This window comes from Aquarana catesbeiana, linkage group LG11, assembly GCF_042186555.1.
Source record: "Aquarana catesbeiana isolate 2022-GZ linkage group LG11, ASM4218655v1, whole genome shotgun sequence".
NCBI classification, from domain to species: domain Eukaryota; kingdom Metazoa; phylum Chordata; class Amphibia; order Anura; family Ranidae; genus Aquarana; species Aquarana catesbeiana.
Genome location: NC_133334.1, coordinates 186,374,061 through 186,386,812, shown reverse-complemented (window position 1 = coordinate 186,386,812; position 12,752 = coordinate 186,374,061). Strand labels below are relative to the sequence as shown.

General features: G+C 45.2%; 1 protein-coding gene across 14 annotated transcripts in view; it reads left to right on the top strand.

The window, feature by feature from the left end:
* Positions 1 to 12,752, top strand: part of DUS2 (dihydrouridine synthase 2) — a 1,383,726-nt gene that overhangs the window by 1,217,326 nt on the left and 153,648 nt on the right. For 12 of the 14 annotated variants that reach the window (XM_073605117.1, XM_073605118.1, XM_073605124.1 and 9 more), the window contains one exon: positions 3,516 to 3,569. The exons of the other annotated variants lie outside the window; for them this stretch is intronic. In XM_073605117.1, coding sequence (XP_073461218.1) covers positions 3,516 to 3,569 — 54 coding nt within the window. The remainder of the gene's footprint in view (positions 1 to 3,515; positions 3,570 to 12,752) is intronic. 14 annotated transcript variants of the gene reach the window in all.

Sequence of the window (12,752 nt, the reverse complement as noted above, 5' to 3'; positions counted from 1 at the left end):
GGAACCTTGGGAGGTCTCCTAATGTGCGGAAAAGGGCCGTTTTGCCTTCATGATGAACCCGTAATTGAAAAGGGAACCGCCATTGATATTTGATCTTTCTTTCCTGGAGGACAGATGTAATCGGTTTAAGTGCGCGCCGCATGGCCAGGGTTTGACGTGACAGGTCAGGCAGCAGCATTACTGGGGTGTCATTCAGCCGAATGGAGTCCTGTGTGCTGGCTGCTTTCATGATCTCCTCTTTAACTTTATAAAAGTGCACCCTGCAGAGCGTGTCCCGAACAAAAGAGGAATCAGAACTACGCGGGCCTGAGGTTCTGTGAACTCTGTCCAGCTCAATAGGGGTATCCTTGGGTTGCTGTAGGATTTGGTTAAATATGGCAGTGACTGCTCCATGTAAATCATTGTGATCTATAGCTTCTGGTATGCCACGGATTCTAATATTGTTCCGTCTGCTACGGTTTTCGATGTCATCCTGGTGGTACATGAGCTGTTGTAGTATGTTAGTGTGGGTATTAAGGATCTCTTCATGGGACTGTAATGTATTGCACATACCGTCAGTGGTATTTTCTACATCCTCCATTCTAGTCCCTAGATCCCTCTTGAGCTCAGCAATCTCTTTCCTGTATGACTTCTCCATGCGGGAGACATAATGTTCAAAGTCAGTTTTAGTAGGTAAAGAGCGGAGGTAGGCATGCATGGATCGCATCTGCGACTCCATGTCCCATCCGTCCCCGGAGCACAGGGAGGCCTGGGAGAGGCTTTGGGGGCTGTGTGGGTGGTATAATGGGGGCTCCAGATCCGTGAGGGAGGCTGAGCGGCCTCTGGATCGTACCTGTTCGGCGTCTGTATCTGTATGTGATGAGCGGGCCGGAGACGGAGGCGCCGCCGCCATCTTGGAGGCTCTCTGGCTCTGGTAGGCCGCGGAGGAACGGGTCACAAAGTTCCCCAAATCGCTCTGTGTCCGGTCACCGGTGGGCTTCGAGTGGTCCCTGGGCTTTCCTTTACCCATCTGGACAGTCTTGGTAGCTGGATGGGTGATGGTAGAGGAGATAGGGCCCCGTGGAGATCGTTAGGACCGGGAGCTGCCGCGATGTGCGTCCTACAGCTCCATGCGCCAAGCCACGCCCCCCGACAATTCCTTTATTTAAATGCTTCTTCTTTCCATCTTCTTTCTTCTATCTTCTTTCTTCTATCTTCTATCTTCCTTCGGTTTCTTCCTCCATCTTCTTCTTCTTCTGGTTCTTCCTCCGGTGTTCTTGTCCAGCATCTTCCTCCGCGGCGTCTTCTTCCCTTCTTCGTTCTCGGACTGCTCCACATCCATGGGCGGCTCCCGCTGTGTGATGCTTCTCATCTTCTGACGGTTCTTAAATAACAGGGCGGGGCCACCCGGTGACCCCGCCCCCTCTGACGCATGGGGACTTCCCAGAGGCTTTCCCTGTGACGTCAGAGGGACGGACAGGAAAGTCCCTGTGCGTCAGAGGGTGGCGGGGTCACCGGGTGGCCCCGCTCTCCGTTATTTAAGAACCGTCAGAAGACGAGAAGCATCACACAGCAAGAGCCTCCCATGGATGCGGAGCGGCCCGAGGAGAAGGAAAGAAGACGCTGCGGAGGAAGATGCCAGACGAGAACACCGGAGCAAGAAGCAGAGGATCAGAGGAAGAAGAAGATGGATAAAGAAACCGAAAGAAGATAGAAGATGGAAGATAGAAGATGGAAAGAAGAAGCATTTAAATAAAGGAATTGTCAAAAACTGTCTCTTGTCATTTTTAATATTTTTGACACATTTTTGGTGAAATGGTAGGCTTACCATTCCACACAGGGGGGAGGGCCAGGATCTGGGGGTCCCCTTGTTAAAGGAGGCTTCCAGATTCCGATAAGCCCCTCGCCCGCAGACCCCCACAACCACCGGGCAAGGGTTGTGGGGATGAGGCCCTTATCCTCATCAACATGGGGACAAGGTGCTTTGGGCGGGACCCCAAAGCACCCTCCCAATGTTGAGGGCATGTGGCCTGGTACGGTTCAGGAGGGGGGGCTCTCTCTCGTCCCCTCCTCTTTTCCTACGGCCTGCCAGGTTGCGTGCTCGAATAAGGGTCTGGTATGGATTTTGAGGGGGTCCCCCAGTTCCTTTCTCTGCAGCCTCAGCTGCACTGAAAATGAATGGAGAGAAGACAGCGGCTCCTCTCCATTCATAAACTGAGACATCGTAATCACAGGAGATTACAATGTTTCAGTTATGTGAATGGACAGAGTCAGTGATCATTGACTCTGTTCATACTTCAAAGGAAGGAGGATGACATGGAGAGGGACAGCAGAACGGAGGGGGACATGGAGGAAAACTGGAGTGGGACAGCAGCAGAAAGGAGGGGGACAGCAGCAGAACGGCGGGGGACACGGAGGAAGAAAGGAGGGGGACAGCAGAACGGAGGGGGACACGGAGGAAGAAAGGAGGATGACAGCAGAACGGAGGGGTATAGCAGCAGAATAGAGGGGGGCACGGAGGAAGAAAGGAGGGGAACAACAGAAAGGAGGGGGCATGGAGGGGGACTGGAGGAGGATGCGGTGACAGTCAGCGGTGATCGTGTGTGGGGGAGTTACAAGCACCGATCATCGCTGTATAGATTTCACTAAAGCAGCTGAAAGCGGGGGGGAAGCTTGTAACTCCCCTACTACATACCTAGGCGGAGAGCATACTATGAATATCACCCAAAAACAAAAGACACATCCAATGTTTGCAAATCCCACATTTGGTTGGAAGTGTTCACTGAGTATCCAGCCCAGGGAATATACCCGTAGGGATGCATATGGATGATGGAGGGTGAGGACGTGTATGGAGCCAAAACAACAGGACATCAAAGGATCTCAGAGTGTTTGAGCTTACCTTCGTCCGGTTGCACGCTAAAATGCCGGTCACGCCGCTGACGGCTCTGATAAATACCCAGATGGCATCTGCGCACGTGCACCAGCGCAGGGATGTCACGATGCTCGCCCAGTGACGAAGGAAGGTCACTGCGCATGCGTGTCAACTAGATAGCACGAACCAACTGTTCCCCAAGCGCAGGACGCCACCCCAAGGAGGCGTGATGGCGGCCTGCGCTTAGGGGACACCGATGAACAGTCACAGCCAATCGGCAATGAGCAAAGCTTAAAAAGCACCCCATCATGCCAAAGCCATGAAAAAGGTGAGGGGGCATCAGCACCAAAAGCGCCCCCCCCCCCCCAGTGCAGTGAGGGATGATTGAAACCGAGAGAGGACCACATAAGTGAGATGGCTAGTAATCAGATGAGAGAAGAAGGGAGAGAGGACAGCAAAGGAGACCGATATATGAAAAAGATGTAACCAATAAAGTACACATAGACAAACCATAGAGATATTACCCATTCAGGGCAAATTAAGTGTTAAAGCATAAGGCAGAAATCCTAAATTGTAAAAAAAAAAAAAAAATTGACTCAAAATAATGGAAATGTCAATCACATAACTAATGTTACGAGAGATGTCTTTTCTTCCCAACCCCCAGACGAAAAACCTTCCAGAAAGGGACGATAACTAACCTCATCATTAAGGCCCGGAGGTAGGATGGCATTTTAATTAATTATCCAGCGTGATTCACGTTGTAATAAAGTTCTATTCTAATCACCACCCCGAGTACTCGGGTGTATCCTGTCAAGGATTAAGAACTTTATCTGGGGAATTTTGCTTCCATGGACATCTTTCACATGTCTGCTTAATGGGAGGTCTGGGTTAGATTTTTTCATACTCAAAATATGCCTATATGCTTTTTTATGGAATTCTTGCTTGGTTTTGCCTATATAGAATGACCCACATTGGCAAAGTAACATATAGACTACCCCTGCTGTCTTGCAGTTGGCAGAATGTATCGGTTTAAAAATCTTGCCATTGGGGAGTCTGATGTTGTTTCCAGTATACATATTTTGACAATGACTACATCCACCACATCGAAAAGTGCCTGGACATTTACATGGATTATGACGAAATTCTCCCATGAACTTACTTTGTATGAGTACATCCTTTGGGGATTTGGTTCTACGATACGTAATGGAGGGACTAGCGGGGACAAACGGACTCAGCACTGGGTCAATACATAAAAGATGCCAATGTTTGAATATAATGGCCTTGATTTTCTTATGTTGTTTGGTGTATTGTGTGATAATTCTAAGATTGTTAGGTTGCTCACTATTATGTTCTGTTTTTGTTTCTATATTGCATATCAAATCTTGTCTAGATCTCAAGGTGGCCCATTTAAATGCCTTTTTAAGACATGTGTGAGAATATCCTCTCAATAATAGTCCATATCTCTCAATTAATTTGCCTCTTCATGGAATTTGTCCTCCTCTGAGCAATTGCCGCGAATCCACAAATACGGACTATAAGGAATGGATTTAATTAAAGGTGCCGGGTAAGCACTACTGGCGTGAAGTATCGTATTGATTGCTGTATCTTTTTTTTTTATTCTTTTTATTGAGTTTGCATAACAATCAAACAAAAAGGTTACATAATACAGCCTCTGTGCATACCCTGGCTTAGGTAACAACCAATAAAACAATCCTAAGCATTTATATTTATCTATAAAACTTCTATAACTTAAACTACTCATGTCATTAAGATTGAGAGAACAGGGTCATGTATTTCAGGTGACCACATCGGGAAGAGCTGCTGAGGTTGAGGATAGCGCCTTAAAGAGAACCTTCAGATAATGGCAAAATTAGGTCTTTACTGCTACAAGACTTTTAGCTGAAGTAGACAATCAACAGGAACAGTGCCTATTGTGTTGCAATCGTGATGTCTGATTCTAACCATATGCGCCATATTTTGTCAAACTTGGCTGGGCAGCATCTGGCGAGATAGGCCTCTTTGTATAGTGGCACCTGCTGAGTTGATCAGCGATTTCCATGTATTCAAAGTAGGTACCTCCGTTTGTTTCCATTTAATGAGTAGAGCCTTCCTAGCGTAGAATAATAGAAGTCCTATTGATGTTCTGTTTGCTTGACGGTGGGCTAAGGAGCCCACCAGACCAAGCAAACAGATCGATACATTCAGGGGTACACGAATCATGTTCAAGGTTATAATGAAGGTCGTGACCTCCGCCCAAAAGGGCTGGATTTTGGGACAGGACCACAACATATGATTGAGGTCGGCATTTGCCATATCACACTTCCAACAGTTGGAGGAGGAACTTTGATTTGTGAGCCCAAATTTCTCCTTGAAGGAATCAAAGGTCAAAAGGGAGCCACTAATACAGATATGCTCCAGGTTTTTGATACCTCTAGTAGCCCAGAACCCTGGGTCTGGGATAGTCAGAAACTCTGGTAAATGTGGGTTGAGCCACAGGGGGATGTCTGGAGATCTAGTGTGAGGGTCCCTTTGTAGTTTACAGATCAACAATTGCCAAGCCCTGATCACGACCTTCATGGAGGGTGTGAGAGGATAGGGGGCTCTGACTCCCCTATATAAAGCATTACTCAGCGCCTCGTAAGAACCAAAGTGGGCGGCCTCAAGGACTACCGCAGCATTGGTTACATCTGAGGCTAGCCAGTTATGGGCATGACAGTAATGCAGCAAAGAAATATTTCTGGAGATGCGGACAGGCTAGGCCACCCTCTGTCCAGGGCCTTTTGAGTATAGATTTGTTTATTCTTGGGGGGGTGAGATTTCCACAGAAAAGGGGTTATAATGGAGTCAAATTTTTGGAAGAAGGCTTTGGGGATCCAAATTGGGGAGTGCCTCAGAGCATATGGAAAAACTGGAAGGAATTTCATTTTAAGTTTATCCTGCCAATGAAGGATAATGGCAAGTTATTCCAAGCCTGAAGCTTCAGTTTGAGTTGTGTTAGTAAGGGATAGAGATTTAACTTAACAAAGTAAGAGGGTAATGGTAATGCCCAAATAACGGATAGAGGAGGTCCAGGCTAGTGAGACAGAGGGGTTTGCATGAAGTTTTGCCTGAGAGTCAATAGGTAGTGCTTGGTATTTTTCCCAATTAACTCTGAGCCCAGATAGTTCGGAGAATTCAGAAATGATACTCAGAGCTGCACGGAGGGAGGATCCCGGGTCATTGAGAAACAGCATGAGGTCATCCGCATATAGAGCGAGTTTGATGGTGCCTACTTTAATGCCCCTCACAGAAATTGAGTTTCTGAGGGCCGTGGCTAGGGGTTCCATGACCAGAGCAAACACAAATGGCGAGAGGGGACACTCCTACCCAGGGCCGCTGATAGGGGGGACCACCAGCCCTGGTGTACAGGGCCCGATAGCATAGGGGGGGCCCACACAGGGAGGGGGATTAGTGACAGACGACAGTTGTGTTTCTTTTTCTCCAGTAGATGAAATCTGCTCTCCTCCCCTTTCCCTGCTGCCAGCTTTTATCTGCTAAGAAAGAGACAGTGGTCCTTCACTAATCCCCCTCCCTGTGTGGACCCCCTCCTCTAATCTCAGCACTGGTTTTTAAGGTTATTTCAGCTCCTGAGTTTATCTCTCTAACTTAGGTTCTGTGCACACTGATTTAAAATTCACTGCATCTACAGGAGTTTTGTGTTCTGTCTGTAGAAGCAGCTGAATGTTATCCTATGTGTCCATGCACATTACAGGCGTATTTTGAGCTCAGCGTTTAGAGGCAGGAAAAAAAAAAAACCTTCTGGCTTGCATCTCTGATTGGAGATTACTGGCAGGAAAAAATGTAAAGCTCTCCTACACTTGTCTAAACTTTGTACAAAAAATGCTCTATATGAGTATTTTTCTCTGCTAGGTGAATTGGAGTTTTTTTAAGCCCAGTGTGTATAGAGCCTAACTTTGTTTCTCTCCCTCTGATCCCGCAGCCTGTATATTTTTTCATCTCGCCTTCATTTTTATTTATTAACTAAGTTTTATCTTTTAGATTTGGCAGGAATTCTATGAGTTATGTTGTATTTGTGTCTGCTAATAGTTTTATTGTATTTTTAGCGAAATATAGCTTTAATATTTTCTTGGAGGGGCCCTGTCAGGTAGTCTGTACAGGGCCCTGCGATTTCTATCAGCAGCCCTGCCCCTGCCTATTTCCTCTCTCCACTGGGAAGGGGTCAGACAGCAGGTCTCCTAGTTTGATCTGTGCTGTTGGTGATTTATACAATATATCTATCCACTTGCAAAAAGAGGGACCGAAATCATAGGACTGCAGGACTGATTTCATATATTGCCATGTTGCCATATCAAATGCTTTTTCAATATCTAGTGCTACCATTGCTGGGGTTTGTGAATGAGAGTTTGGGACCTGCAGATGAGTGAGAACTCTTCTCAGGTTGATGTCAGTAGATTTTCCTGGCATGACCCCGGTTTGATCAGTGTCAACCAAATCTGGTAGAACTCTGACCAGCCTAGTGGCAAGAACCTTGCCAGAATTTTTAGATCATAGTTCAGTAGAGAAATAGGCATGTAGGAGGCACAGTGTTTCGGGTCTTTGCCCGGTTTAGGGATGAGAATAATGTGGGCTCCAAACATAGTAGGTGGTAAGGAGTTGACCTCTTTAAAAGAAAATATATACCTCCAATTGGGATTTTAAGGGCAATGTAATGATAGAGAAATTATTAAAAAGAAAAAGAATTTTATTAATACAAAAAACGAATAGAATACAAAATAAATGTACAAATCAAATGTGTTTAAAAATACAAGATAATTATGAAAAACATCAGATACATAAGAATAGATGATGCGTCCTGCTGCTAAATACAAGTACCACCGAAATTGATGCGATGGCGTCCTGATAGCAGATTCCAACGCGTTTCAACTTTTAATATCAAAATGAAGTCTTCCTCAGGGAAGGACTGCATCACTTTCTAGAATTTCAAATAACAATATGGTTACTAATATAAATATATGTGTACATGTCGCCTATATCTAAGACAATCGCATTCCCGCTAGAGAAATTGTATGCGACTTACATTGAGGCATGTAGCTATGAAAAGTGCTTTCCCAGTGCTGGCGGGGGCCCTAATCACCCATCGTCTGTATCGCTCAAAAAATCCTCTACGGGGCGGCCTGGTGTATTTTTGAAAAAAACAATATTTGGCAGCCAAAAAAGCATAGAAGGCTGAAATGACATAAACAAATAAAAAAAAAAAGTATTAAATAAAAAGTTTTCAAAAGAATCAAAAATGATAATGATGGTATTTCTTGGGGAACCAAATTTTCCAAGGTCATCAGGAAAAAAAAAAAATATATAGAAAAAGTTCAATACCTTAAGCTGGTGTTGGGAAGGAGTTCCAGATTGTCAGTGACAGAGAGCTCAGGTCCTGGAGTACCTCTCTGTAGAAAGGCCAGTTATAGAATGCTGCCTGTGGCCGTCCCTGGCGTCCTAATATAGGGGGTATGGGCGTGGTTGTGTAATGGGCGTGATATGCATCTATGGATAGTCTCTAGATCATTGGTGGTGCAGTGGGGGAGGCGCGGCCTCAATTGGCCGCCGTCAGTATTGAATAACATCCTTATTTAGTATCTTACAAGGAAGCGTCACCTAGCTTCCTGTTGTCTAGGTGATAGACGCCTAACTCCCTCCCTCTCTCCTCCCTGGCCGTGATGTCAGGTTGAAAGCCTTCCACTTTCCCATGGAGTGTGGGCGCGGCCGGAGGCAGGGAGAGAGGTGCGTCGAATCACTGAGGCAACCTCTCCTGTGAGAGATATTCGGTGTGTATGACGTCGGAGTCACATGGCTCCGACGTCCATTCACTGAGAGGAAGGGGCGCTGTACGATCTTATACAGCGCTATTGGTTGCTTAATCAGTGACGCACACGGCGTCAGAGCATAGAGACCCTGCTGCCTGTCTATAAGGCATCTAAGAATATAAACACCGCTGATGTATGCGATGTTATGGGGGTCACTATGGAGGTGGCGTTTTCTATATTCCTTAATGAGTGATTTAGACTGGAAGAGAATAAGGAGGAGTGTGTATTAAAGAAGGCTCTTTGTAGTTGCATTCAATCTGGAAAATGATGGATTAAATTTAGATAAAATGGAAACTTTAGATGCATTATTGATTTGTTAAACTTAGCCCAACCCCCATAATACGTTTTAACTGACACTCGCCCCGAGTGGCAGAGAACGAATATTAGGGCTTATAACCACCGGCACAGTGGAAAAACCCCACGACACCACATTGAGATTGGCGTCTACGGGGTATTTGGGCCATGATCAACCGTCATGGCCCCCCCTGTGCCGGGTAGGGATGAGAAGAGCGGGGAAGACAACCAGCTTAAGGTATTGAACTTTTTCTATATATTTTTTTTTTTTTTTTTCTGATGACCTTGGGAAATTTGGTTCCCCAAGAAATACCCTCATTATCATTTTTGATTCTTTTGAAAACTTTTTATTTAATACTTTTTTTTTTTTATTTGTTTATGTCATTTCAGCCTTCTATGCTTTTTTGGCTGCCAAATATTGTTTTTTTCAAAAATACACCAGGCCGCCCCGTAGAGGATTTTTTGAGCGATACGGACGATGGGTGATTAGGGCCCCCGCCAGCACTGGGAAAGCACTTTTCATAGCTACATGCCTCAATGTAAGTCGCATACAACTTCTCTAGCGGGAATGCGATTGTCTTAGATATAGGCGACATGTACACATATATTTATATTAGTAACCATATTGTTATTTGAAATTCTAGAAAGTGATGCAGTCCTTCCCCGAGGAAGACTTCATTTTGATATTAAAAGTTGAAACGCGTTGGAATCTGCTATCAGGACGCCATCGCATCAATTTCGGTGGTACTTGTATTTAGCAGCAGGACGCATCATCTATTCTTATGTATCTGATGTTTTTCATAATTATCTTGTATTTTTAAACACATTTGACTTGTACATTTATTTTGTATTCTATTCGTTTTTTGTGTTAATAAAATTCTTTTTCTTTTTAATAATTTCTCTATCATTACATTGCCCTTAAAATCCCAATTGGAGGTATATATTTTCTTTTAAAGTTGTAAGGGATGTTGGCAATGACACACCCAACCGTCTGAGCCATATATTTGTATCAGGAGTTGACCTCTAAGCAGTGGGAGAAGAGTAGCTGGAGCTTGGGAGCTATAATCTTGGTGTATCTTTTGTACCAGTCACCCGGGAGACCATCTGGGCCAGGGGTTTTGGAGGGAGGTAGCGAGGCGATGGCCAACTCTATCTCCTGGGTTGTTATTGGGGCATCCAGGGCCTCGATCTCTAAAGATGAGAGGCTAGGGAGATGTAATTGTTGCTGTTCAGATTCGAGAACCTCAGGAGCAGGGCAATGGGGTTGGTGATATAGGTTGCTAAAAAAAACATAACATTTTTGGAGAATTGCGTCAGGATCAGTAATACTAGTCCCAGTCTCTGATAATAATTTGGGGACTATAGTTTGAATCTGCGGGTCAGCCCCCAGATTGGCTAGCACGCGTCCGTTTTTATCCCCTGATTAAAATATTTTACCAGACAATAAACGGACATCAGTTTGGGTTAGAGAAGTGTAGTGTAGAGCTATATTTCTCCTGGCTTGGGCCAGTTGGAGATAATTGGATGGTGTGGGTTGCTCAGCAAAGGAGGCAGAAGCGTCAGCCTCCAGACCTTCTAGTCTTGAGGTTTCAGAAGCGCAATCGGTTCTGGTAGCTTTGATGGCCGAAATATAAGAGCCTCGGATCGTGGCCTTGAAGGCATCCCACACCACCGTAGGAGGAGCTGTGTCCGTATTGTGAGACCAGTAATCTTCGAGTTGTGGAGATACAAGCTCAGACACACTGTCATTGTTAATCCATCTGGGAGCTAGCCTCCTTTCCGGCTACCCAACCGGAAGCATAATTCAAGCGGAGAGTGATTAAAGAGTCCTGCTGGGAGATACGAGGCCTCAGATACTTTAGAAAGCGCTGGAGCGCTGCCAAACGCCAAATCAATTCTGGAGCCAGATTTGTGGGTTGTGGACAGGTGTGAAAAGACTCTGAAGTCAAAATGTTTCCATCTCTATATCTCAGTTAGAGCAAAGGTGTTCGCCCATTGAGTGAAATCAGGGGAGACAGTGTGCTGGGGATTAGAGGAGTCTAGGGCAGGATCAAGAATTGAATTAAAGTCCCCAGCAAAAATGATATGTGTGGAGGGAAGGGAAGCTAGTTTCTCGGAGAAAAGTAGAGTGAGGTCTACAGGAGCGGGTAGGTAGATATTTACAAAAGCCCAGAGGACTGAATGAAGTTCAAGTAACAGAATTACGTATCTGCCATTAGGGTCCGAGATCACTTTCTCAACTTTACATGGTAGGGCTTTATTAATTAGGATTGCGACTCCTCTCACATAGGTCGAGTATGTGGCATGAAAGGCCTGTCTTACCCAAGATCTACGCAGAGCCAATATGCTACTTCCCATGAGATGAGTCTCCTGTAGAAAGAGGATGTGTGGCTTGTGGGACGCTAGGAATTTGAACATTAGGGAACGTTTAAATTTGTCATTCAGGCCTCGTATGTTCCAGGAAACCAGTTTGCTTGCTGTATCTTTACGATACAGGGAGCTAACCAGTGTGCCGTCTTGTTGTTTAAGAAAAGTTACATCCAAAAAGTTTATCTTCGAGGTACTATATGTCATGGTGAAATTTAGGTTACATAAATTTTGATTCATAGCTGTAATGCACTGATTGAGTGACTTAGGTAACCCCTCGAGTAGCGATACCAACTTAGTATCTTCTCTGTTAAAGGGATAAGTTATCATCCGTCAAAAAAGCCTGTTCCCACTCCCCCAGGTACAGGTTAGCGTAGGAGGGGGCACAACAGGACCCCATAGCTACACCTTGTACCTGGAGGTAGTGGGAATCATCAAAAGAAAAGACATTATGGGCCAATATGTATTCCAAAGCTGAAAGTTTGAACTCGTTAAAGGAAAGATTGTCTTTATGCGACTGTGAGATGCCATGACTAATAGCACTGATGCCCTGCTGGTGGGGGATGGAGCTATATAAAGCTTTAACATCAACTGCCACCAGCAGGGCATCAGGAGATATGACCATTTCCTCCAAGTTTTGGAGGAGATGCATGGTATCTTTTATGTAATAAGGTAAATTGGTTACATACGGTCCAATTTGTTCATTAATAAATTTACTTAAATTTACCGTCATGGCCCAGCAGCCAGAAACTATTGGTTGTCCCAGAGGATTGTTTTTATTTTTGTGAATCTTGGGTAAACTGTAAAAGGTTGGTATTTTGGGATGGGTATGTACAAAATAAAAGGCATTACAAGGTACTCATAATGGCCTGTTCTGGTATTAAATGCAGTTTTCCACTCGTCGCCCTCCTTAATCCTCACAAAATGATATGCCCCTCTCAAATCTAGCTTGGTGAAAACCGTTGCTCCTTGGGGCAGTCAAATTACTCCGTAATCAACGGAATCAGATAGGCATTCTTAGTCGTGAAACGATTGAGACCTCTATAATCAATACAAGGTCTCAGTTCATCACTCTTCTTCTTCACAAAGAAGAAACCAGCACCAGCAGGAGACGAGGCTTTGCGGATGAAACCTCGAGAAAGTGCGTCTGCAACATACTCCTCCATGGCTTTATCCTCCAAGACCAACAAAGGGTAAACCCAGCCACGAGGGGGTATGGCACCAGGTTGGAGCAGGTTGAAGGTCAATTGCGCAATCATACGATGGGTGTGGAGGCAAACTACCGGCTTGACCTTTGTCAAAGACATCGCTAAAATCGCGGTACTCCTCCGACAGGGAGGAGAGTGAAGAGGTGCACAGGACCTTGACTACCTTCTGGAAGT